This window comes from Symphalangus syndactylus, chromosome 11 (genome assembly GCF_028878055.3).
Source record: "Symphalangus syndactylus isolate Jambi chromosome 11, NHGRI_mSymSyn1-v2.1_pri, whole genome shotgun sequence".
NCBI lineage: Eukaryota > Metazoa > Chordata > Mammalia > Primates > Hylobatidae > Symphalangus > Symphalangus syndactylus.
In genome coordinates this window covers 65,547,031-65,575,000 of record NC_072433.2, presented here as the reverse complement: position 1 = coordinate 65,575,000, position 27,970 = coordinate 65,547,031, and the positions used below count along the sequence as shown (strand labels likewise).

The 27,970-nt window shown below is 36.9% G+C and overlaps 1 protein-coding gene and 1 pseudogene across 3 annotated transcripts in view; both read left to right on the top strand.

Annotated features, from left to right (window-relative positions):
- Positions 1-27,970, top strand: part of AP3B1 (adaptor related protein complex 3 subunit beta 1) — a 290,306-nt gene that overhangs the window by 230,672 nt on the left and 31,664 nt on the right. For all 3 annotated transcript variants that reach the window (XM_055299187.2, XM_063612139.1, XM_055299189.2), the window contains 2 exons: positions 22,711-22,942; positions 27,541-27,625. In XM_055299187.2, the coding sequence (XP_055155162.1) occupies positions 22,711-22,942; positions 27,541-27,625 (317 nt within the window). The remainder of the gene's footprint in view (positions 1-22,710; positions 22,943-27,540; positions 27,626-27,970) is intronic.
- On the top strand, positions 16,594-20,109 carry LOC129457624 (heat shock protein HSP 90-beta-like; annotated as a pseudogene).

The window sequence follows — 27,970 nt, the reverse complement described above, 5'->3', positions numbered from 1 at the left end:
CATGCCAGCCTTGTGCGCTGACAGTGCTGCTGAAAGCAGTGATCCTAAATATGAGGTTGAAATTAAGAAATTGTGTTGTGGCAGAGACATACTTTATACCAGAAAATGTTCACAGGTTCATTTTACTTCTAGGCATTACATCAAATGCTTGATCATACCAGCATCATATAGATGGTGAAAACATGTCAGCCACTGACAACTTAGTCTTATACCTTCTACCATACTTAATGTGCATCAGAATTTCCTCAAATTCCTTGATAAGAATTTGAAATTTTTACATAGCTTTATTTACTAGGACCTGTAGATATACCACTCACCAAGTTTGAATGCCTTGCTAGTTTTAAATGCTCAGGGAATAGGTAAAACAGTTGAAAGGAAACTATCAGAAATTAATGTCTGTCTTTTTTTAAATCTGGTTTTCTCTTAGAAAACAATACCTTTTAATGATTTTTAAAGAACGATACATACCTAGAAAAGGTTATCAATTCATCAGTCTTTCAATCAATGAGGGATGTGGGAAATCATAAGAGAAGTGTTTTTTTTTTTTTTTTCTATGTTTGACCAGATTATTTGTATTCTGAGACTCATCAGTGTGCCTTCTGGGAGTATGTTTATGGATATGTGGTTCAGTACTTCTTTTTTCAAAGGTATCAACCAAAGGGTGCCACTGTATGTCAAGAGGTAGTGTGATGATCTGAGCAGGTGTCAGATTAAACATAAAAATTACATAACATGGTTGTTTGAAATTTCTCTCTTCTTAGTCCTCCAAGAATAATTTGGGTAGAATCGTGGATATAGGTTAATGCCCTTTATTTTCTTTGCAGACTTTTATCCATGGATAGAGCAAATTCTCTTTTGCTTTCTAGTAAAACTTTAGGGATTATGGTACTTGTGATGAAAGGTTTTTTTTTTTTCTTTTTTTTTTTTTTCAAAAACCTGAATATTTCTGTTAATAAGCATGGATGGAATGCCTACTACATTCTAATCTTTGGTATGAGCTGGGGTAGATTAAAAAAAATAAGTCATGATGTCAGTTTTGAGTCCTATCTTATAGTCTTATGGAAACAGAAATCATGTAAACACAAGAGTTCAGTAGAGTATGAGTCGGGCTACAGTGGACTTTTACATAAGGTGTCTTGGGATCATGATAGAAGGAATCACTAATGCTGCCAAATCCGCAGAGAAAACATTCTTTTATATTTGTAATATATTCTTGAATTATAATGTGCATGCCTTCTATAATATGATTTACCCATATGGAATATCCACAAAGAAACATTTTGTCCTTCTCTGTGTGTGTCTCTATCAGACTGACACAGACTGAATTAAATTTTTTCTGAGCAGCATTTGCTTATATATTTTGTGGTTCCACTTTTCTCACATAGACCTGATTGCATAAGCGTTCACTGGTGCACCTGTATTTATTCCAGTGGTTATAATGGTTTATAGACACCTTAACTTGACACAATCGGTTGCAGAATGCTTAAGAGTCCTCATTCAGAGACTGGGTATAACTTTTTTAAACGTTTGACTTTTTGTATTGTGCTTGTTTTAGAGAGAGGTAACTCTAGACAAAAATGGCACATTTTAGAGTTTTTCAGGATTTCCATTCTTTTTTGATACCTACTTACTATTGATACTTCTCTAACCTAGGTATTTCATTATCCTGAACTTGTTCTGCCCACCCAGACCTTCTCATGTTTTTGTTTTCCTTCCTTTTCCCCATTGAAATATGTCTGTTCTGTATTTCTTCAACCAAATGTCTATATCTATCACTACTACTTCTAATAATAATCCCCTTTGCTTATATGCAAAATGCTTCTTTATGTGTATTTTACCAGAAAGATTCATACTAAATAAGCAGTGCATTAAATTGAAGCCCTCAGATGGCAGTTCATTTTTACTTTTTTCATTTGTTGCCAGCACCTGTCTGTTAACTACAAATAGATCAAAATCAACCCATGGTGCTTATTGAAAGCATAGAAGGAGTGTTAGGGGAGGGGAGTTTTTTTAAACCAGCTGTCTAAAATGATTCTGACAATTTGAGAGCTACTGAAATTTATTAGTGTCTATAATAGTTGGAGTTTAAGTTCAGTGAGAAAATACTGTGGAGAAAGCTGAGTTTTGTTGCTTCTCAGATCACAGATCAGCCATTGAAAAAGCTGCATGCATACAAACTATACTATAAACTCTGAAGATAAGTTTCACAACATAAGAATTCAGAACAGTGGTTTTCAACTAGGCACCACAGTTACCTTTATTAGTTTCCAGTCACTGATATAACACATTACCACAAACTTAGTGGCTTAAAACAGTGCAAATTTATTATTATCTTTCAAGGCGTCAGCATGACCATGTTCCTTCTGGAGCTCTAGAGGAAAATCCAATTTGGTTTTTGTTTTTTTGACTTTTCCAGCTTGTAAAGGCAGCCCACATTCCTTGGTTCATGGCTCTTTTCCACCTTCAAAGCCAGCAATGGCCAATTGAGTTGTTTTCATACTGTGTCACTCTGACACTGAATCTCCTGTCTCTCTCATTCACTTACAGGATCTGTGTGACTACATTGGGCCCTCCCAGAAAATCCAGAATGACCTCCCATCTCAAAGTCAACTTATTGGCAACCTTAATTCCCTTTTGCCACATAATGTTACATATTCATTGGTTCTGTGGATTAGGACCTAGACACCTTTGGAGGGGCTGTTTTTCTGTATATCACCTCACTTACAGAACCTGTGGGAAGAGGGAGGTGACTCAGATACTCATGTCTCACCCCAACCCTATCAAATTGCAGAGGAACAGGAGGGCAGGGCCATGGCACTCATAGAGGCCATTTCCATGAAGTGCAGAACCCAGCACCACACCCAGGCTTGTATTCTCTGGTTATGATGTTGATTGTACCATGGGGATAACTCACTAGTCTTAGAGTTCAGATGCAGCCCTGCTGTGGAGATTATGGCCATCTGCCTAATGAAGCAATTCATATTTGAGGTAGTTCTGCTTAACTACAGTTCAGGAAATTAAGAGAAATTTGAAATTTTCAGATCAGTCGTATTAAATAAAGTTTCATATCTTCCTAGTACTGTCTCTTTGATGCTTCAAGTCAGGAAATTTAACACTTATATTTCAAAATTTTTACTTACTTTACTTTAGAATCAGAATTATAATAGCATTTTTTTTTTTTTTTTTTTTGAGACAGAGTCTCACTCTGTCACCCAGGCTGGAGTGCAATGGCGCGGTCTCGGCTCACTGCAACCTCTGCCTCCTGGGTTCAAGCGATTCTCCTGCCTCAGCCTCCGGAGTAGCTGGGGTTACAGGTGCCTGCCACCATGGCTGGCTAATTTTTGTATTTTTAGTAGAGACACGGTTTCACCATGTTGGTCAGGCTGGTCTCCAACTGCTGACCTCGTGATCCGCCCGCCTCAGCCTCCCAAAGTGCTGGGACTACAGGCGTGAGCTACTGCGTCTGGCTTATAATAGCACTTCTTAGTGAAACATTTATCTCAAGATAATGGAGATATAAATCTCAAATGAAATGAATTTTTATCCAGATGTTTTAAAATATTTTAAAATATTTATTTACCATCAAATATAATTATAGGCACAGATAACTAACGGGTGCTATTAAGGTAGTAGAGAATTAAAAAGTTATTTACATTTTTCAAAAATCATGCAAAAACATGATTCGCATACTGTGATTATTTACTTGGGTAATTTTTGTTTGGTATGAAATTATTATGTAATAAAGAAATTATTCTTGTCTAGGCTTAGCACTTTGTTAGTTACATGGGATACAAGAGTATACTTAAAGTTAGTGTGAAAATTAAATTGTAACATGTCAAATGGAATATGATTAAGATCATAATGGGCTGGAGTAGGGTCAGGAAGAGTTGAATAGATAAATTGGGACTTGAACTGAGCATTGCATTGTGGGTAGTAATTAATATTTAACTAAATATGATTTATGATAGTAGATCACAAGTAAATAATGATTTACTGTGATTTAAGTAAATCATAGAATAAACAAGTGAGTTCTGTGTGCAAGATTGCCAAAAAGTAAGAGGAACACTAAAATTTAGGATTAAAATACAGCGTGTTTAGAGGGCTGTACATTTTGATGTTTTAAAGGCTTATTTTTTCATCAAAGTGTTATAGATCTATGAAATCCTGTTCTTAAAATGAAGGGACACTTTTCTGAAAAGACCCAACACAAGAAGAGACAGAAAATTGTTTCATATCATATGATTATTTCCCTGGCTAGTTCTTTTTTTCTAAGATTACTGTCTATCAGACTTTGTGCCTTAAACCAAACGGGCGACTTCATTTTTCCCCTCCCTGGGAGCTAAGTATGGAAAGGAACCCTAAGTGTCCACTGCTGTCTCCTAGTGGACTAAACTAAAATGAGAGGAACAGTGGGAAGAAATAGATTAATAAGGACCACAGAAGAGGAGCTAAAAGTTAGAATTTGCCATAAATTGGGTGGAGAGTTCACTGAAGCAAACCTCAGTCGATTGTGGAACTAGATTCATGCCATGGGAAATCTCGGAATGACTTAGCTGTGACTTCTTTCCTGTTGGCATGGTGTCTTTTTTCAGTAAACTCTTAAGGAAAACAAACAAAAAGTACTACAAGTTGATGATAAGGTGGGTAGGCAATATCCTGTATAGAAATGAAACTATGTTCTAGAAGAGTTGGATTTATTTCTGGACACCGACCTTTTTAAAAGCAATGCATCATTCTCCATCCAACAAATGCTGCCATAGCCAATAATATGTTGGCTTGTCCATTTTCGGCTTGTAGTACAAAATAAATGAAAGCCAAGGACATTACAATTGGGAGGGAAAGAGGACTATTATTTAAAAGGCTTTTAAATGATGTCACTATATATTCTTTTAACAACATCCTCTAAAAGCCTTTGAAAAGATAGTCCCTTCCTCCCTCAGTTGTTAACAAAGACCATACTGGGGACTGCTCTTTAAAAGGCTGTTAAGTGGTGATACTATATTTTTTAACATCAACATCATTTAGAAACCTTTTAGAGAACAGTTCTCTTCACCCATAACTAACAGAGGAGGGAAAAACAGATGTGGGGGAAGGGATTACTTTTGTAAAGGCCTTTGGATGGTACTATCAATAAATACAGCAATATTGTTATAAAAGCCTTTTTCCAATGGTGATTCAGCTTTTTGATAGGTACTTTTAACCTCATGACTCTGCGGTATCTGACAGATTGGTGTTTTAACGTGGGCTGAAAACTCAATTTACTAATAATCCCAATAATGCCTTTTATTGAGCTTTCTGCAGTTTAAAAATCAGTTTCACATGTAGGGTCTCATTTGATCCTCAAGACAACTCAGTGAAACAGACAGGATATGTATAATTAGCCCCATTTTACAGAAGAGGAAAACAGAAGCTCTGAGGTTGTGATTTAGCTAAGGTCTCACCATTTAATATGTGGCTGAGTTCGAACTATAACCCAGATCATTTGACATCTGGTCTTATACCTCATGCAGTTTTCTGGGGGTAACTTCATTGCTTTTGTTAAAAAGTGGTATTCATCATTAGTCTTTTCAACATGTCCAAATACTGAGTTAATTCCTTACAATTAGTATAAAAGTGGGATTCTGTCATTTTGGTACTGAAGATAGGTATCTAGTAGAAATTTTATTAACAAATAATCCTGAGGAAGTAAAGAAGTGTAAAATATTGTCTCAAGGTGTGGTTGTCCCCTGTGATGTAGCATTCAGACTTCCCCTGAGATTCCTTTGCCTTATGGTGTATGCTTATAAAATTATCACTTGAAATCCACTTTCAGACATGCAGTTTATTAAATAACCGATATTTTAAAGACAATTCTAATCTCAGTTTATGGATTTGTTTTTAAAAGTTGTTTGTTAAGGATACTGATTATAATTAAGATCACATTCAAAAAAGTTTCCTCAACTGTCATTTATCTTTGGAAAGAAATAATAAATGCTAGTTCTTTCCATTTCTCTCCCTGAAGGAGGGAAAAAAAATCTCCCCATGAGCTTGCATGACTGACCTTTACTTTCCTTTATCATAAGGACCATTTTGTGTTTATTGAAAAAGGAATTATAGCTTATTGCTTGACAGAAATGACACTGAAGAATATTACATTTCAATCTTAGCTCTCCCACTATTTTTTCTCTTATGCTAATAAACATTGTCTTTAATAATAATTAAAGAAGGAGACTTTCACCAGCAACACACTGTCACATGCAATGTCGCACTGACTCCTCAAAAGAATCCTATCAATTAGGTACAAATACAAGCACAGAGAAGTTAAATGATTTTCTTGTCATCAAATAGCTTGAAGGTCTTCTAACTTAAAATCCAGTGTTTTCCTTCGTACCACTGCCAGCTGTAATTCTGCCTAACGAGAAGGAAACTAACCATTCTTACTTCTGAAGAAAAATGCTTAATATGTTAAAAATACATATAGCCTGAGAAGACCTGGCCAGTGCCACAGTGCAAGAGTGAGGCTCAATCCCAGGACTTGACCCGGAAGAGCCATGCAGCCAGGTGCCTTTGCCATGAAGAAAACCAGGCCTTATGTAGTAAATCACGTTCTCTCCATCCCCACCTCCAAAGTTTTAAAATATTTACACACAGATCAAGGGGAATAATATTTATATAAGTGTGTGTGTGTGTCTGTCTGTCTGTCCCATGGTGTCAGGGGACCCATTTCCCCATCCTTTCCCTGCATCAGGAAATTCTCAGCAACTTGTGGTACCTGGAACTGGCATCTAGGATGTATAAGGATCCTTTTCCCTTCTGTCAGATTCAAAGAAAGCATCTGTAGTTTAAAATCATTATACCCGTAATAAAATTCCCTTTCCAATTTGTACATCTACTAAGACATACTTCTTTCCTTATCTCCAGGACCTCTTCTAGGTGACATCCACATCCTTCATCAAGGGGGATCCATGTCGCTAAGTCACAATTTATTTAAATACAAGGCCACAGTTCCATCTCTGAAATATGTAGAACAGCTTACGGTTTCCCTCATACACTTTTGTAAGGTTCATGGCCTAGCTTTTCTCTGAGAATCTCCATTTGGATCTGGAAGTCCTATTGTAAATCTGCTCAGCATGGCCTCATTCATAATGGCTGATAATTCTGTCTTTGACGAAATCATTGTTACTACCAAGATTGTGTGAAGCTCAACTGTTCCTTTTAGGCCATTCTGTTTTCATCCTCATTTTCCTTCCTTTTATGGGGCCCATTCCATCTTCCTATTCCCTCTTCCCTTCCTTGTCATTCTTATCTTTGGATCTCTTAATCACTTATCCATATTCAGTGAAGATCTTAGTATTTCATACATAATCTCTCTGGCCCACCATCATCTTGGGGAACTGCAGTGTTCATATTCACAACCTGTGCAACATGTAACCTCACAGTCTCTTGATCTGTTCAATTCTAATAACTTCACCTGCACTGAACTTCAGTTTCTCATCCTTTCAATTCTGAAATCTTAACTCATTCCCTTACTTGTTGTGCCTATCATGCCCCTCAGGCCCTTCATGCCTCCAGCTGTTTATGTTTAGCCTAGATTAAAACAACCCTGAAAGATACGTGCTAGTGTCCCCATTTCACAGACTTGAAAATTGAGATGCCTTCAACTTAAGTAACTTTTCTGGTGTTATAGGGCTAGTAAGACATGCCCTATGTATAAAACCAATTTCAGCTCAAATCTGTTTAGTTTCAAAGCCCTGTGTTTCCCACCACACCTCACTGCTGAGTATATGAAGGAGTTACAACTCCAAGAGAATTATTCTTTATAGCAGCTTGTGGTACAGCTCAGTGTATAACGAACCTAATGACGGGGGCAAATTAGAGAGACCTCGTATAGTATAAGCAAGCGATGTCATAAGGTAGCAAAAGATCGGAAGGGACACCAAATTGTTATGGTTACCTGAGGGGGACTTTTCTTCTCTTTCTTTTTTTTTTTTTTTTGAGACGGAGTCTTGCTCTGTCATCAGGCTGGAGTACGATGGTGCGATCTCGGCTCACTGCAACCTCCGCCTCCCGGGTTCAAGTGATTCTCTTGCCTCAGCCTCCTGAGTAGCTGGGATTACAGGCATGCGCCACCACCAGCTAATTTTTGTATTTTAGTAGAGATGGGGTTTCACCATATTGGTCAGGCTGGTCTCGAGCTCCTGACCTCGTGATCCACCCGCCTCGGTCTCCCAAAGTGCTGGGATTACAGGCATGAGCCGCTGCACCCAGCTGGGACTTTACTTTTCTTATATTTTCATACTATTTAAATTATTTTCAATAAACATATAATACTTTTGTAATTTGAAAAAAAGATTTAAAAATATTTTCAGTGTTAATGAAGACTTGAATTAAGCTGGTGGCAGAGGGACAGAAAAGAGGAAATGAATGTAGGAGACAGTGAATTTGTTTTCTAATTAATGTGAGGATGTCAAAGATAATGCCAAGGTTCTGAGCTTGGTTATAATGGGAGAAGACACTAGCATTTTCTTTTTTATATTATGTTTTTGATCTTGTGAATGAAAAAGCAGTAGAACTACTAAGATCACATAATTATCACATCTTCAAATCACAGCTTAACAATGCATAATTGTTTTGGGCTTCTGTAAAATGCTGTGGGTTCTAATGAAATTTGTTATAACCAGTTACTGAGAACTTCATGCTGAACACTTTACAAATCAAATTCAGTTTGTTTTTATTAGTAGTCTTAAGTCAAAAGTCAGAAAAGAAATATAAAAAGAATAGGAGAACATATCTATGAATAGTATAACATATCTGTATTCATGGTTCTGGTGCTATTTACCATGTACGTGATAAATAAAAAAATATAGACATCATTCTGGCTTTCAGATGTATAAAAAAGCAGTAAATGTATTGATAGTGAAGTTTATTGATCTGTCTTTGGGGAGGGGAAAGAATGGGATATTAATTTCCTTATCTCAAAACCATTGTAAATTGAATATATCCTATACCAGTGATTTGCAAACATTTTTTGTAAAGGGCCAGGTAGTAAAGATGTTCAGCTTTGCAGGCCACAACCACTCAACCCTGCCATTTTAATGCAACAGCAGCCACAGATAATACATAAATAAGTGAGTGTGTCTGTGTTTCAATAAAGCTTTATTTATAGACACTAAAATGAATTTCATATCAGTTTAATGTTACAATCATATTACTTATGATTTTTCAACCATTTAGAAATATAAAAGTCATTATTAGTGAACAGGCATTGCAAAAATAGGCAGTGGACCAGATTTGGCCTACAAGCATGGTTTGCCGGTGCCTGCTTAATACTGAGCATGAATTAAGATGCTCATGAAATATTTGTTCATTATGTGTTCAAGTATTTCCACAAATATATTTTTAATATATATTATTACCAAAATAAGAGGTGAGAAAGTCTTGTGTGTGTTTTATAATGTATACTGATTACTAAAATAATTATGAGAAATTATCATAAATTTCTATATCAAAATTTATATATATAAGGAAGAAGTTATCTTTAGCATTAAAAACCATTTATTTGAAGTAATATTTGCTGGAAGATTCAAATATATTTCTTCGAGTCTGTGCTTACATGTAAGAGTTATGCAAATTTGCCCTTTACTTTTTTTAATCCTATTCTAGGTCAATACTAGGTTAATGCTAGCCTCAATGAAATGGATTGAAGGTAAAATCAAGACCCACTTTCTACAGTTTATAGGATAAATGAGACAGTACTGTGACTTTCTGCATTACAAATCTTAACAATTGATACATACATTGGTTTTAAAAGTACTAATTTTAAAGGTGAAGCTGTTCCTCTGTTTATAGCTATTTTCTTACCTCGTCATTTTTATAAATTATATATCTAAATAGATACTGATGTAAAGTAAGCCAAACAAAACTAGATACAAAGAGTATTTTATATACTGCAGATTTTCATATCTTTGAAATTCAAAAACAGAATGGATTGATAATACTTAATGACTGAGTAACTAAATGTGGATTAAAGCATAAAAGGCTGGAAAATATTGTTTTCATAAAGCTTTACGTGGAAATGTCATCTTTGAAATAGTAATGTGGATGCTGAACAAGGTTTATTCTAAGGCACTTATTTTTCTATTCCATGTTTTATTTTTCAAATCTCATTTTAAATTTTATAATTCAATCATTTTGAACAGCTATGTTCAAAAGAGGTTTTACAACTTTAATCTTAATAATCTCAAAAAAAAGCAGACATGCTATGTCATAAAATAACTATTAGTGACTAGTTTGTATCCTATAAATCTAACTTGAGTTGATAATATGGTCCATTACCAGCTAACTGCACAGAGTATTTTTCATTTTACACTCTTCAGTTACTTTTTAGTGAAGTGTTAAAAAATATGAAGCTTTTCTCCTCTCTAAAATTGCACGCTGTCTGTCTGTTATTAGGGAGATAACAGCTCTTATAAATGTTTCAGTAAGCGCTAAGTAGACAGTTATGTGCACTCTCATTCCACGCTTATTTGCTTACTGTAATAAACTGATAAAATATGTGTGGTTTGTCTCTGTGTATTTACAGGCATCATGAGTCACATAGATTTCCTTTAGAAATAATGTTGTGTCTGCAGAATTGATTGCTTATTTTCATAAACCATCTAAAGGTACACAAACGACTTATTATTTAAACATATGCTGGGTAAAGATTTGTAGAAGATTATCTCATTGTTACTGGGTGCTTTTTGTTCTGTTAACTCTTGGGGGAGGCTTGTTATTTTACAGTTACTGCAGTTACTGAACTAATTACTTCCTCACGAGCCATAGTGAAGATGACCCATATCATTTGCTTATAATGCAGCTAAGTTTTTAATTCTTTGAACATTAGTCATTAAACAATTAAATCAAAACTAATGTTTTCAAACATTATCTTTCATACTATCTTGTTTGTCCAAGTTTTAATAAAATAATACACTTAAAAGTAGACATTTCAAGAATTAGTCTTTGTATTGTAGAAGTCCCTCAATAAGCTGTTCTTTGTGCATTTAAGAAATGTAATTTTTATTTGTTCACAATTTTATGTAATAGAAAATTCAAGTTATATCCTAAAACCAACAAATATTAATATAGAAGATCTCCACACATCACCACAGTGTGTTCCTATAAGGCTGCAGTATTTTTAAGGATGCCGTTATAATTGAGCACTCAGCATTAAATAGCGTATAGTTATGACCAACACTAGAGGTATATTATTTGCAAATTTCCATAATCATTTAAAATAGTAAAATTATGCTTTGAGTTTTGAGAAAGGGTAAAATTAGGTTTTATACATTGAGCATAAAAATGGGAAGTAGTTGGGAAGACAGGTAATAAACATAACAAAAAAGTAAATTATATATTGTGTTAGAGAACGTATTAAGTGTCTATAAAAAAAGAAAAAGGAAATCAGAAGGGAGGGATGCCAGTGGGTTAAGCCTCACTAAGAAGGTAATATTTGAGCAGACATACTAGAGCTGAGCCATGTGGGTCTCTGGAGAAAGTGCCTTCCAAGTAGAGGGTACGAGGGAATCAACTGTAGTGGAACTGTTACTAATATGCAAAAGGAATAGCAAGGAAGTCAGGGCGATGAGTAGAGTAAACAACGAGTTCAAGAGTAATAGGAAACAAGATCAAGGAAATGGAACAAGGATCCTGGCCATTGGCAGGTTTTGAGCAGAGGGATAACATGATATAACTTTTTTTTTCTTTTAACTTCTATTTTAGGTTCAGGGGTACATGTGCAGGTTTGTTATACAGGTAAACTCATGTCACGGAGTTTGGTGTACAAATTATTTCATCACCCCAGTGCATGATGTAACTTTAACTGGTATATTCTATCTACTGTGTTCAGGATAGACTAACATAGCAATTCAGTCTATGTTCAATAGGATGCAGGGGTAGGAACAAGGAAACCAATTAGGAGGCTGTTGGAATAATCTGGATGATAGGTGGTGGTGGCTCAGACCGGGCTGGTAACAGTGGCAGTAGTGAGAAGTAGCCAGATTAATTCATTAAAATAACTGGGTTTTCATCCATGATGACTCCCTCAGGTGTCAGCTATGACTTTTGAGTTCTTCTAGCCTACTGAGCCTGCTTCTGTCATGACATTTATCACACTAGTTGATTTACTTTGTTTTCCCAGGCCAAACAATAAACTTCTTGAGGACTAGTATACTTTGGCTTTGTCTCTGTATCATACTCCTTAGCACAGGGCTGGTACAACTCATTGAATAAATGTTATTTACATGAAAGAATGAATTAATAAATTAATGGTGAGTAATGATTAATGATTTGTAGTTACTTTGTGTTTGAAATAACGGTGTTCTTATTGGACACAGAGCTGTGAAATACCTAATTCTTGCACGTTACCTCCTTTCTCCCCAAGATGCCCAAGGGAGACATAGGGTCAGAGGACAAAGAAAGGCAAAGTTGTACTTTGTTATTAGTGTGGGCCTTGCTCTCTAACCACAATACAGAACTCCAGTGAGTTAGGTTGGCCCACATCAAGGACTCAAAGTTCTTTTCTATTAAAGGTAGAATTAAGTAGCCTTGATCCAAAACAAATTATTAGTTGAATCACATGAAATTCATAATTTGACTGTTTTTTACCTACAGATATGGCAGATACATATGGTTCAGTCTAATCAAAAGCCTTACCTGAGTCTCTGATCTCCTGGTTCCTTATCTACCAGCACTTTAGAGAAAGGGGGGGCAAGGGAGCATTCTCCCGTTACAAGCTTCCCCTTCCAATTAGTGTCCTGAAATCTAACTAATCCCAACCAGTAGTAGAGTGGGAGAGATAGATGATAGAATCCCAGTTTGAACTAGGTTAAGTAGTAAATAAATAAATAGGAAATTACAGCTAGAGTTCAGAGAAAACAACTTCAGCAAGGACAGTAATGTGTCTGGGCATCAAGAACCATCCAGATCAAAGTTACCAGCTAGTTTTTCTGTCTCTCGTCTATGCTTTTCTTTGAAATTTGCTCTATTATTTTTTTTCTCACTGAACAATGTGGCAGGAAATGTGGCCACAGACAAAATTAGAGTTTTAAATCTGAGAATTTTGACTGCTTGAGAGAGTCTGGCTCAAAGTACTAGGTACCAAATCCAAAAATCCTAGGAAAGGAACTCCTTGGGCCAAATGTCCATCCCTGAACCAGTTACCGGCAGCCAGTCATGAGGAGGCGTAAGAACTTGCCAGCTCCATCATGTGCTGAATGTGTCAAGAAGTGTTAAAAATAGTAGAAAATAGTAGGGCGTGTTGGGCTGACAGTCTCATACATAGCCACTATAGGGTAAAGAAGCGTTGGGGGCAAAGCTTCCTCAAAAGGCCAGCACTTAGTCTTGAACCAAATAAAAGCAATTTCTGAAACAATGAATTCTTATTCTGCATTGTCATTGGACTTACTCAACACTTTGTTGTCGGCTATCAGAACATTTCTGATACTTCAGAAACCCACAGGAATAATTAAAGTAATAACATGGATTTTCATAAAGGAAAGCCAAAAGAAAAAAGTAACCTCTACTATGTAAAGTTATATTCTGATTAGTAAAGCCTCTAGCCTGTATGGCACCATTGCACAGATTCCAAAAAGTTTCCCTTGATTGTAAGCTGGATTTTAGCTCTTACCCACCCTTTCAGTCAGTTGTCACTGCACAGATGTATATGGTGGTCTAAGTGTTAGCTGTTTGAAATAAGCGGCTCTGGGAATTGTTAAATTATTTTTTTTTAATCAAGCATCAAGAACTGTGAAGAGTCTGAGATGTTACCCTACTTACAAGCTAACTAGTTAATTTGCAACAATTTCATGAATGCTGGTAGAAGACACAAGACTCCTGGTCAGAGACAAAGAACAGTTTGTTAAAGCAATAGCAGTAGCCAGAGTAGCATCATTTGCATCACTTCTCTGAGCCCCACATGCTGAAGGCTAGGTGAAGCCTGCACATGCAGTGTGTTGCTTTACAGGAGAGGAACCTGATCAGAGTAAACGGACAACCTACAGAATGAGAGAAAATTTTTGCAATCTATCGATCTGACAAAGGTCTAATATCCAGAATCTACAAGGAACTTAAGGAAATTTACAAGAAAAAAATCAAACAACCCCATCAAAAAGTGGGCAAAGGATATGAACAGACACTTCTCAAAAGAAGACATTTATGTGGCCAACAAACATATGAAAAAAAGCTCATCATCACTAGTCATTAGAGAAATGCAAATCAAAACCACAATGAGATACCATCTCACACCAGTTAGAATGGGGATCATTAAAAAGTCAGGAAACAACAGATGCTGGAGAGGATGTGAAGAAATAGGAATGCTTTTACACTGTTGGTGAGAGTGTAAATTAGTTGAACCATTGTGGAAGACAGTGCGACAATTCCTCAAGGATCTAGAACCAAAAATACCATTTGACCCAGCAATCCCATTACTGGGTATATACCCAAAGGATTATAAATCATTCTGCTATAAAGACATATGCACACATATGTTTATTGCAGCACTATTTACAATAACAAAGGCTTGGAAGTAACCCAAATGTCCATCAGTGATAGACTGGATAAAGAAAATGTGGCACATATACACCATGGAATACTATGCACCCATAAAAAAGGATGAGTTCATGTACTTTGCATGGACATGGATGAAGCTGGAAACCATCATTCTCAGTAAACTAACACAGGAATAGAAAACCAAATACCACATGTTCTCACTCATAAATGGGACTTGAAGAATGAGAACACATGGACACAGGGAGGGGAACATCACACACCAGGGCCTGTCGGGGGTTGGGGGAGTAGAGGAAGGCTAGCATTAGGAGAAATACCTAATATAGATGACAGGGTGATGGGTGTAGCAAAACCACCTTGGCACGTGTATACCTATGTAACAGCCCTGCACATTCTGCACATGTATCCCAGAACTTGAAGTATTTAAAAAAAAAAAAAAAAGATTCTAGGCTTTTATAAGGGGACTGTTAGCAAATCTATTCAGCCTTTGCCCCAGAGGGAGATTTTATCTTTCTAATCCTGGACAATGAACAAACAAATCTATCACCTGCCCCAGAGGGAGGCATTACCTCTGTCTTCCAAAGGCTGTTTGCTGTAGAAACATCTTTGAAAAGAGCTTCAGAAGCAAAGTCGCTAATGTTTCTGCCCAGAAGACGTGAGACCTGTAGAGCCCTTTTTGGCACGAAGGACCCGTTTTGTGGAAGACAGTTTTTCCATGGACTGTTGGGAATAGGGGGATAGTTCTGGGATGAAACTGTTCCACCTCAGATTATCAGGCAGGCGTTAGATGCTCATAAGGGGCGTGCTGCCTAGATCCCTTGCATGCGCAGTTCACAATAGGGTTTGCACTCCTATGAGGATCTAATGCCACCACTGATCTGACGGGAGGCAGAGCTCAGGCGATAATGCTTGCTCTCATCAGCCACTCACTCCTGCTGTGCGGCCGGATTTCTGACAGCCCATGGCCTGGTACAGGTCCATGGCCCAGGGACTGGGGACCCTCTGCTGTAGAGAATTGTTTCCAACAACAAGGGAAGGGAAGTGGAATGGCAAGGATCTAACATTTGTGCCCTTAGATCAGGGGTCAGCAAACTTTTTTTGTAAAGGTACCAGATACTAAATGTTTTAGGTATTACAACTACTCACCTCTGCCATTGTAGAGTAAAAAAGCAGTCAAGGACAGTATGTAAATGAATGAATATGGTTGTGTTCCAGTGACACTTTTTAAAAATAGGCAACAGGCCATATTTGGCTTGTGGGTTATGGTTTACAACCTCTGTCCTACATGTATTGTGTTTAGACTTATTAAATCTTCCCGCCGGGCGCGGTGGCTCACGCCTGTAATCCCAGCACTTTGGGAGGCCGAGGCGGGCGGATCACGAGGTCAGGAGATCGAGACCATCCTGGCTAACACGGTGAAACCCCGTCTCTACTAAAAATACAAAAAATTAGCCGGGCGAGGTGGCAGGCGCCTGTAGTCCCAGCTACGCGGGAGGCTGAGGCAGGAGAATGGCGTGAACCCCGGGGGGCGGAGCCTGCAGTGAGCCGAGATCGCGCCACTGCACTCCAGCCTGGGTGAAAGAGCGAGACTCCGTCTCAAAAAAAAAAAAAAACAAAAAAACAAAACAAAACAAAAAAAAATCTTCCCTTTTTTTTAAACCCTCATTTTCACAGCCCACATCTAGATCACTTTACAATTAATTTATATTTTATCTTTTTTTGCATCTAATAAAATTAGTGTCTTAAAATATGAAGTCAAGAACGCCATTTGCAATGTTGAGCATCTTAGAATATAAGCAGCCACAGATCTCATATATATTTCTGGAATATAGGTATCTGGTCTGATGTACAAAATATTGAACAAAAGTCTTAATATATATTAATATTAATATAATACTAGATTAAATGTATTATATATGGAAGTAGTCAAAGGATTTATGGAACCCACTGGGTTTATTGAACAAAATATCACCTATGTATTTTATCTAGATGCTGGAGAAGGTTGGCTTAATATGACTTGTATAAACTTAGGAAACGAGGGTAAAAAAGTAATCAAACATTTTCTTTTTCTTTCTTTTTTTTTTTTTTTTTTTGAGACAGAGCCTTGCTTCATCACCCAGACTTGAGGACAGTGGCACTATCTCAGCTCACTGCAGCCTCCACTTCCTGGGTTCAAGTAGTCCTCCCACCTCAGCCTCCCAAGTATCTGGAATTACAGGTGCATGCCACCACACCCAGCTAATTTTTCCATTTTTAGTAGAGATGGGGTTTCACCATGATGGCCAGGCTGGCCTCAGACTCCTGACCTCAAGTGATCCACCCGTCTTGGCCTCCCAAAGTGCTGGGATTACAGACATGAGCCACCACACCTGGCTATGTTTTCATTTAGTACTTTTCTGTAGTCAAGTATATATTATTACCATGAAGTGTAATTTATGATCCTGTTTATTGTGACAGAGTGCATAGACCTCTGGGAATTATCACAGATAACCTTTGGAGGTTGTAAGGGAGGGCCTTTTTAGATGGTGAATTCATTAGAGAATGCTTTTTACCTTGAACTTGGTTGAATGTGGAAAGAAGTGGAGAGAATTATGCTGTTTTTCTTTCTTTATTCATCCCTTAACATATTTTTTGACAATTATAATAAAGCTGTAGAATTTTCAGACAAAGTTGAAAACACAAAATAAATGTTTGGACCATGCATCCTAGGATTAGACTGAGAGAAAGAATCAGTGAGTCTGCCAAGGCTTGATGGCTCTTAAATGACTAAAGGCATACTTCTAACCACCTTGTATGATATCTATAGTACTGATTCCTGGCCGCTGTGAACCAGACCTTTGTTCTGTTCTGCTCTAGTCCCACTCCTCTACCCTTACCTTTCTCCAACTTTCAAATAGTCTTCCCTTTTACATTACAGTTTCAGCTTTCTTTCCACGATATTATATGTAGGCCAACTTTTTATGAATTTCCACAGAAATAAAGCTGGCTACATCAACATTTATTTAATGATTTGATAACAAATATGTTTGTAGAACAATGTAGAATAAAAGTAAGACCTGGTCACTGTCTCTAATATGCTTATCATTAAGGAAATAAACATGTAACACTGAAAAATATAATTAGCCAGATAAGAGCTTATATTTAAGGTTGATTATCATAGCTTCAGTAGCATGGGAATTTGTGGCGAAAAAGAAGATTTTTGCTGAGTATAAATCTATAAATATAAAATATATAGCTCTGGAGTCATCCCAGTACAGCCTTGGTGCCATGTGCATATCGGACAGTCCCAGCCCACCTTGCTCTCTAGTACTTGTAGCCTTTTTCTTTCAAGATGCCTGAGAAAGTGCACGTGGAGAGGAGGAGGTGGAAACTTGCCTTTCAGGCAGATATTGCCCAACTCATGTCTCGTCATCAATACCTTCTATTCTAACAAGGAGATTTTCCTTCAGGAGTTGATCTAATGTTTCTGATGCATTGGACAAGATTTGCTGTAAGAGCCTGACAAACCCTTCCAAGTTGGACAATGGTAAAGAGCTGGAAATTGACATCATCCCCAACCCATGGTAATGGTTCCCAAATTAGGAGATCAGCCTTGGTCATGTCAATGCCTGTGTCTACCAAAGTCAGGGTGTATTCCCTGGTACTAAAGGATTTATGGGGGCTCTTCAGGCTGGTGTAGATATCTCCATGATTGGGCAATTTGGTGCTGCCTTTTTTCTGCCTACCTTGTGGCAGAGAAAGTAGTTGTGATCACAAAGCACAGCAATGATGAAGAGTATGCCTGGGAGTCTCTGGTGGGGGTTCCTTCACTGTATGTGCTGACTATGGAGAGCCCATTGGCAGGGGTACCAAAGTGACCCTCCACCTTAAAGAAGACCAGACAGAGTAATTTGAAGAGAGGAAGGTCAAAGAATTAGTGAAGAGCACTTACAGTTCATAGGCTATCCCATTACCCTTTCTTTGGAGAAGGAAAGAGAGAAGAAAATCAGTGATGATAGGCAGAGGAAGAGAAAGGTGAGAAAGAAGAGGAAGATAGGCCAGGCACAATGGATCATACCTGTAATCCCAGGACTTTGGGAGGCTGAGGTGGCAGATCGCTTGAACTCAGGAGTTTGAGACCAGCCTAGCCAACATGGTGAAACCCCAACTCTTTAAAAAATACAAAAAATTAGGCGGGCATGGTGGTGCGCACTTTAGGTCCCAGCTACTTGTGGGGCTGAAGTGGGAGGATCCACCAGGAGGTGGAGGTTGCAGTGAGCTCATATCACACCACTGCACTCCAGCCTGGGCGACAGAGTGTTACACCATCTCAAAACAAACAAAAAAAGGAAGATAGAGATGATGAGAAAAAGTCCAAGATTGAAGAAGATGTGAGTTCAGATGAAGAGGATGACAATGGTAAGGATAAGAAAAAGAAAACCAACAAGATCAAGGAGAAATCATTGATTGGGAAGAACTAAAGAAGATCAAGAACACTTGGATCAGAAACTCTGACGACATTCACCCAGAAGGAGTATAAAGAATTCTACAAGAGCTTCACCAGTGACTAGGAAGACCATTTGGTAGTCAAGCACTTCTCTGTAGAAGGTTGGTTGGAATTCAGAGCACTGCTATTCATCCCTTGTTTGGCTCCCTTTGACTTCTTTGAGAATGAGAAGAAAAAAGAACAACAAACTCTGTGTCCATCATGTGTTCATCATGGACAGCCGTGATGATATCAGAGTATCTCAACTTTAATCCCTGGTGTGGTTGACTTGGGATCTGCTCCTGAACATCTCTCGAGAAATGCTCCAGCAGAGCAGAATCTTAACAGTCATTCACAGAAACATTTTTAAGAAGTGCCTTGAGCTGTTCTCTGAGCTGTCAGAAGACAAGGAGAATTGCAAGAAATTCAATGAGGCCTTATCTAAAAATCTAAAGCTTGGGCCAGTTGTGGCGTCTCACTCCTGTAATCTCAGCACTTTGGGAGGCCAAGGCAGGAGGATTGCTGGAAGCCAGCAGTTTGATACCAGCCTGTGCTGCAAAGCAAGACACCATCACAACAAAAAATAAAAAAAATTAACCCAGCATGGTGGTACACACCTGTAGTCCAAGCTACCTGAGGCAAGAGGATCACTTGAGCCCACGAGTTCCAGGCTGCAGTGAGCTATGATTGCACCACTGCATTCCAGCCTGGATGACAGAGTGAAACCCGTATCTATAAAAAATAAATAAAATTTTAGAATTTCAAAAATTAAAATCTAAAAATCTAAAGCTTGGAATCCACAAAGACTCCACTAGCCAGCGACGCATGTCCTAGCTGCTGCAGTATCACACTTCCCAGTCTGGAGATGAGATGACATCTGTGTCAAAATATGTCTCCTGCATGAGACACAGAAATCCATCTATAGCATCACTGGTGAGAGCAAAGAGCAGGTGGCCGGCTCTGTGTTTGTGGAGCAAGGGCAGAAGTGGGGCTTTGAATTAGTATATACAGCCAAGCCCACTGATGAGTACTGCGTGCAGCAGCTCAAGGAGTTTGATGGGAAAAGCCTGGTCTCAGTTACCAAGGAGAGTCTGCAGCTGCCTGGGTGAGCTGAGATCGCGCCACTGCACTCCAGCCTGGCGACAGAGCGAGACTCTGTCTCAGAAAAAAAAAAAGAAACGAAAGAAAAGAAACAGAAGAGTTTTGAAAATAGTTTTTATTCAAGGAAAATAACCTAACCTTAGAAGTGAAAGTGCTTTGAAAACTTAAAATACTAGATTGTTATCATCATCAGAAGGCTTAAGTACAATGAATAGGCCAGTGGCCCTATTATTTTATATAACCAAAATTTTAAATTTAGCTAATTGTTTATTATGTTTTACAAATAAACTCTACCATAAATTTTTATGATTATTATTTTATTATTTTTTAAATTTTTTTTTTTTGAGACAGGGTCTTGCTCTGTCACCCAGGTGGGAGTGCAGTGACCTAATCATGGCTCAACATCCTGAGCTCAGGCAATCCTCCCACCTCAGCCTCCTGAGTAGCTGGGACTACAGGCGCATGCCACCATACCCAGCTGATTTTTTACAGTTTTTGTAGAGACAGGAACTCGCCATGTTGCCCAGGCTGGTTCTCAAACTCCTGGGCTCAAGCGATCCTCCTACCTTGGCCTCTCGAAGTGCTGGGATTAGAGGTGATGATTTTTTTTTTTTTTTTTTTTTTTGAGACGGAGTTTCACTCTTGTTGCCCAGGCTGGAGTGCAATGGCGTGATCTCGGCCCACAGCAACCTCCGCCTCCCGGGTTCAAGCCATTCTCCTGCCTCAGCCTCCGGAGTAGCTGGTATTACAGGCATGTGCCACCACGCCCGGCTAATTTTGTATTTTTAGTAGAGACGGGGTTTCTCCATGTTGGTCAGGCTGGTCTCAAACTCCGGACCTCAGGTGATCCACCCACTTCAGCCTCCCAAAGTGCTAGAATTACAGGCATGAGCCACCGCGCCTGGCCAAAGGTGATGATTATTTTAAATTGCCCACATTTTTTGTTGCGCTTTTAGAGAAAGAATACTATGTTTTGATGATGCTTAGAAGGCATGATGTATCATTTTGTATATATGATATTTAACTCTTGGATTTTTGTGGAACTTTAAATCATTACTATAATTGCTAAGTTTATAATGTCATCAGGTGAACATGGCATAGTGAAAATGTTTAAGAGGTTGATATATACTCTTAGAACTGTAATAGATAATCTAGTTGGGAGACCACACTTGTCAGGAAAAAATCTTAATCAAGCCTGTTTAATTACAAATTGATTTTTTTTTTTAATGCTTGCCCATGTCAGGTCAAGCCTAGTATGCAATACTGATATTTTGAAAGGAAAGAAAGCTATCACATGGTTTTAGAATGGACAGTGTTTCATTATTTAATATGCTGCCTATGATTTCAATCAAAATGAGATTGAGGGAAGAATTTAATTAAGAGTCTAATGTTCAATAAAAGGGTGAAAGATGATTTACCAAGAAAATATTGGGAGGGGGAAACAAGGAAACATTTGTTTTACCAAATAATTGAATTATATTTTAGGTCTATAAAAAATAAAACAATATGGTACTGGTTTAACAGGACAATCAAGGCCCAGAAATATCCCCTAGTACATAAATAATTAGAATTTTTGCATTTATAATCATTGAGAAAAGACTATTCATTAGCTCATGTAGGGACAATTAGTTCAGTATCTGGAGAAAATTAAATATGGAGTCAATATATCAAAATCAATTCCATATGAATTAAAATTTGAAACCATCAAAGGTCTGGAAGAAAATATAAGTGAATAGTTAACTTGATCTCAAAGTAGAGATCTTTTCAATCATTAAGGCAAAGGAAGAAGCCACCTTATCCTGGGGGCCATGGTCTTCAGTTTACAGCAAAAGAAAATAAAAACAAAAAAACAGTTCAAAGCGTCAGAATTGGAAATGAAGGTCCAGATGTTCATTTTGGTAGTTGGCTAAAACACCCAAGAAAATCAATTGACAAGCTGTTAAAACCAATAAGAAAGTTAGCAAGATGGCCAAATATAGAGGATCTAGGGAAAAAAACTAACAAAAAAGTTTGTAAATCCCTGCCCCCCCCAGCAAAAAAAAAAAAAAAGAATATGTTTGTAATATTAATATATGCTTGAAGGTTACAGAAAAATTTTCTTTTTTTTTTTTTTTTTTTGAGACGGAGTCTCGCCCTTTCACCCAGGCTGGAGTGCAGTGGCACGATCTCGGCTCACTGCAAGTTCCGCCTTCTGGGTTCACGCCATTCTCCTGCCTCAGCCTCCTGAGTAGCTGGGACTACAGGCGCCCACCACCACACCCGGCTAATTTTTTGTATTTTGTTTAGTAGAGATGGGGTTTCACCGTGTTAGCGAGGATGGTCTGGATCTCCTGACCTCGTGATCCGCCCGTCTCGGCCTCCCAAAGTGCTGGGATTACAGGCGTGAGCCGCCGCGCCCAGCTGCTTACAGAAAAATTTTCGTACAGTTTTGAGGGCATTTACTTCTTTGTATCATATCTGACTAATATCTATGTGTGTGATATCCTACTAATGTTTGTTGTTGTAGTTCATATAATACTGTAGGGGAACCAAGAATTAAATGTCATAAATGTTTGCATATTTTCTAAAAGAATAACTATATTCACTAACTCATCTTTTTTTCTTTTTGCCATGTGTAATAGGTCAGTACTCCTGCATTTGTACCAACGAAAACTCACGTGCTGCTTCATCGAATGAGTGGAAAAGGACTAGCTGCCCATTATTTCTTTCCAAGACAGCCTTGCATTTTTGGTGATAAGATGGTCTCTATACAAATAACACTGAATAACACTACTGATCGAAAGATAGAAAATATTCACATAGGGGAAAAAAAACTTCCTATAGGCATGAAAATGCATGTTTTTAATCCAATAGGTAAATATTAATTCTCATTTAAAACCTTAACTATATTTGATCACTAAGTATGTTCATTTTAAAAGTAAAGTAGAATACTTTTTAGTAAAATAGTAAAGTAGAATATGATTGTATTGACAATTAGCATATTCAGTTTATATTTGCTTTTTCTTGTTAAACTGAATTTATCACATAAGATAAATACATTTCTTTGCTCTTAGTGAATCAGGTCCCAGTAATAGTAATACCAGTAGTGATGGAAGGCTAGGTCTGCAGAGTCAAGATTGCCATCATGTTTTACTTACCTGCGTCACTTTCCCCCATCTCTCCTCCTGGTCAGCTTCATCCCCTGCATAATTTTAAGTGGTTTATTGTGTATTAAAAGCAAGAAAATTGCTCTGCATTTCTGAATACAATACTTCTCATATCTCGAGATCCTTTCTTGTTTCCCTTCACTTTTCAATTTATGGGAAAGTGAAGGGAGTGAAGACTGAGAGGATATAGACCAAGCTTGTCCAACCTGCGGCTCAGGACAGCTTTGAACGCAGCCTAACACAAATTCATAGTTTCTTAAAACATTATGAGATTTTTTTTTGCAATTATTTTTTCTTTAGCTCATCAGCTATCATTAGGGTTGGCGTATTTTATGTGTGGCCCGAGACAATTCTTCTTCCACTGTGGCCCAAGGAAGCCAAAAGATTGCACACCCCTAATGTAGACTGGTCTGCTTATCTTCCTCTCCATGTATAGAATATACAGTAGCCTAGAGGATATCACTGGTATTTATCCACATCCAATTTTTACATGTTTTCAATCTGTTGCCACCATTTAAAAATGAAGATGCTTTTACATTTTAAAACATGAGAAATCTCACTTTTCTTGGAGCAGAGCGTAAAATATGGCAGTACTGGCCCTTTATCCCCACATGCAGCAACCAATGAGTGGGTTGATGAGCAGCAGCTGCCCCCAGCGTTGGCTCGCGCTTTCCAGGTTGCTTCTGTGCCCACGGCATCCTGTTTCTCTCCAACAAAGTGTCAGTGGCCATTTTTCATCCCCTTTGCATTTTTTAAGTATTATGCTAAAAATATACCCTTTAACATTAAATGTAACAATTGTGTGTCTTACTTTGAATTTGAAATTGTGTAATATTTAGAATGTCTATCTCTTTCTTTTTGGTTTTTGTAAGTGGAAATAACCCTAAGGTTCAGTTGAGAGATGCTTCAGGCAAAACCTCAATTAAAAGTAATAAAAGGTTTATGTCATTGTATCTTCCAAATGTTATAACCAGAGTGCTCCAGACAGCTCCTTTTTACAATACTTAAGATAAACAATGCCTTTTGACCAGGATCAAGTAAAATGAGGTAATTGTACCTTCTTTACTCATTGTTTCACATAACTCTTCCATTTTTCTTTATCTGAGCTCTTTGGCATTGCTGAATTTTCTCCTCTGGTTTTCATGAATCTTTCGGTAAAGAAAGTCATTTTTTGTGTGTGTTATATTTTTACACAAAGGAATAAAATAATTTTTGCTAAAGCCTGGTAAAGTTTTATAAGCAACCAGAGTAAAGAAAGTGGAGTTAAAGTAAGCTGATTTCAAAATCCACTTAATTTTTAAAAATATTTTGATAATTAAGACACTATTTAAAGAACACAAATTATCCTAATTTTTACTATATAGTGTATGAAGTTAATATATTGCCAAGGAATTGTTGTGTTATTTTTGTTGCTTGTAATTCAACCTTTTTTACCTAGTTTAAAAAAATTAGTTTAGGAAGTGTCAAGCAGCTGATATATGAATTGTCTGAAGGTTGAAAATGTTATCCAAAGGTTAAAACAGTAGAACAGTATTAATTTTTCTTTGAGCTGGCATAATGAGTTGATGAGTTGACCTTTAGTTGGCCTATGTAGAATAGAAGAAATAAATACAGTAAATTTCATAGTATGACCTTAACAGAGAAATAAAATATGAATGTTTACCATTGCCTTAGTATTGGTTGTAGGCTTTTCTTTGTCATTCTTAGACAAATTTTTGTGACTGTATGTCTCATTCATTTTGTTGGCATTTATTGAATGCCTTCAAGATACAGAGTTCTTTCGTCTGCAGTATGTACTTGTATGTAACACCACCTGGATGACACTATTATCAATAGATTGTAGGGTTAAGGAATATAATATGTCTAAATTAGTCCTCCAAGAACATTTTAAGAATGCAACAGAAAACAAATACTGTATTTTAGTGTTTAGTAAATTAAGGGAGTTAAGATATTTGTTTCATTTATTTTTAAGAACATATACACGTTAAGTAGTCTGCAGTTTTCTTATTTGCCACCAATCTGGTTTTGTCTATAATGTGCAATGACTTTTTTTCTGGATTTCACCCTGTGTTTGGCATGAAACTGTATTCCTTGCAAGAATATTAGGAATAATATTCCGTTTTCCCCAAAGAGACCCAGTATATAAGAGGGTTTTTTTAAGACACGAAGAATAGGTTAAGCTCTCTGTACTATATTCAGTGGCTTTATGTTAGTGGTTGACAAATTTGAGTTCAGCTAAGATTTTACTGGTTACTGTATGACTGTTACATCAAAGTAAATGGCGTCCTATATGATTTCATGTGTTGATATTAATGGTGTGGTGTAACAGAGCCAGTGTTTTTCAGCCACTTCTACATAGCCATCTCAAATATATAGGAGCAAATCTAGAAGTGGTATCCAAATAGAGACACCTAATTGGGTAAGCTTTCCCAGTTTAGTTGGCTCCAAGTATTATAAAAATCCATTATTTGAATAATTTTATGCTGATCATTTTGCTCCTGAAGCATCCATATAATAAAACATGCCGTTGATCATGGACTGTCCCCCAGAATTAGTATGGCACTAAGCTCACAGTTAATTATCTTAAGACTGAAGACAGTATCAAACAGTGTCAAAGAGTGCTATCAACAAGGCATCTTGAGAGCTGTCACTTTGTCAAATGACATACGAAGATACATGATGAAGGGAGATCTAAATGACATGAAAGCCATCAAGTTTTGGAGATGACGGAATTTGCTACTAATGTGTCAGATAAAAACAAGACCAAACCCCAAAATAGTTATGGCACAGAAGGCATTAAGAATTCGCTCAACAATAGCCTTGAGCAGTGTGTGACTGACAAAGCTCTAAACTATTGACAGCACATAGCTTTATGAGAAATGAAAAAAAATGTATGTATCATTATAGTTATTTACCCTACAGTAAAGCCTATTTGCTAGAGATTTAGGGAGCAAGTCTTCTGGTATTTGAGTGGCATCCTGGTAAATGTTAGGTTTGTAAACAATGAAATTCAAACTAGAATCAGCAAACTAACATACATACCACTGAGCAAATAGCATTGTAATTACTACTTTTTTTATTTTTAACATACTTCCTTTGCCTAACAAATAGCATTTTAAAATCAGCATTGAACAAATAGTCTCTTGTAATGCCTACTCATTGAGCCTATGAGATATAAACATAATACTTAATAAATGAAGCTTATTGAATTATTATTTTATCCCGACTGTACCATCATCTCTGTCATGGTTAGCATTCAATGGCAAATCATACTTACCAAGAAGCCCTAGAATAGTCACAGTCTATTGAATTAGAAGTGTGCTTGCTAAAATATAACTACGTCTGATAGGATGTATAGAGAATAGATAAAGCTAAATATAAAGTGATTGTATAGTATAGCTGCAATTATACAGAATACTTTGAGCAAAGTAGAAATAAAAAATGGACAGTTTCTATATATAAACAAATATATACATATTTATTTAAGATCCCCTCAATTATTCTAAGATATAGCTAAACTTTCAAATCATAAGCAGAATAAAATTTTGTTCTTGTTTGCCTTAAGTTTTGTCATTGTTAACTAAAAAAAAACACTGTATTGTATATTGGTATAGTTATTTCCTATACTTGGTTAGTTGATAGATGAAGCTTCAGAAATTCCAAATCTATCAAATGTCATTTTATTTTTTGTTTTATCAAGATAATCTAATCTGCCACAAATTTTTTTTGCATATTTAATGCAATTAGACTTAACGTTTTGGTTTCAATGCAAGATCTCTTAATTAATTTCTGAGTGCATCTTAATTTCTTCTTCCAACTTTTTTTACATTTTTTAATTTAGGATTTTTTCATTGAAAATTTGGAACGTTGTTTAAAATTTACTTTTTATATCTAGAATAAACATGCCATAGTTTTAAGTACATAACCTCTTATGAACTCCCAAAGTCCATTACAGGTATGTGAAACAAGAACACATTTATTTCCTTCTCATTTTCAGTACCTATAGAGATATATTAGAAAACATGAAATTTCTCAGGAAGATATGTGTTTCTGAAACAAATGGGTATAATGTGTTCATTGGCGTATGTGCAGAATTAATTTGTGAAAAAGAAAACCTTGAAACAATAGTTAGGTTACTTTGTAATTTGCTTTAATATTCTTAGTTTGAAATTTTTAAGCCATCATTAAATTTCACAGTTTCAACCAAGCTACAAACATTACAAACATTACCTAAATTTTCGATGTTTAGTTTGCCTCTTTTTCACATCCTCTGTGTTTTCATGTCTAAATTATCTTATTTCCTAGACTCTCTTGAGCCTGAGGGATCTATTACAGTTTCAATGGGTATTGACTTTTGTGATTCTACTCAGACTGCCAGTTTCCAGTTGTGGTAAGTTCAATTATTCTTCTATTTTTTATATAACCTGTAAAGGATAGCATATCAAAAACTAAGCTTTCAACAGCTTTTGTGTGTGTGTGAAAGACAAAACATTTAAACAAGTATGTTTTGCTTTGATAATGTTTAGACTGCCTTGGAATAGTTGTACAAATTGTGTGCAGTATATGTATTTTTAGCATTCGTTACACACCTAGCCATTACAATCTGCCATATGTGATTGAAATTCATGGTTTGTTGGTTAAAGAAAGAAGCTACTACTAAGTAATTTTTAACTTATCATTCCAGTTTTAGAAAATTTATGAGAAAATTCATGAGGAAAATCCAGGAGAAATTAAA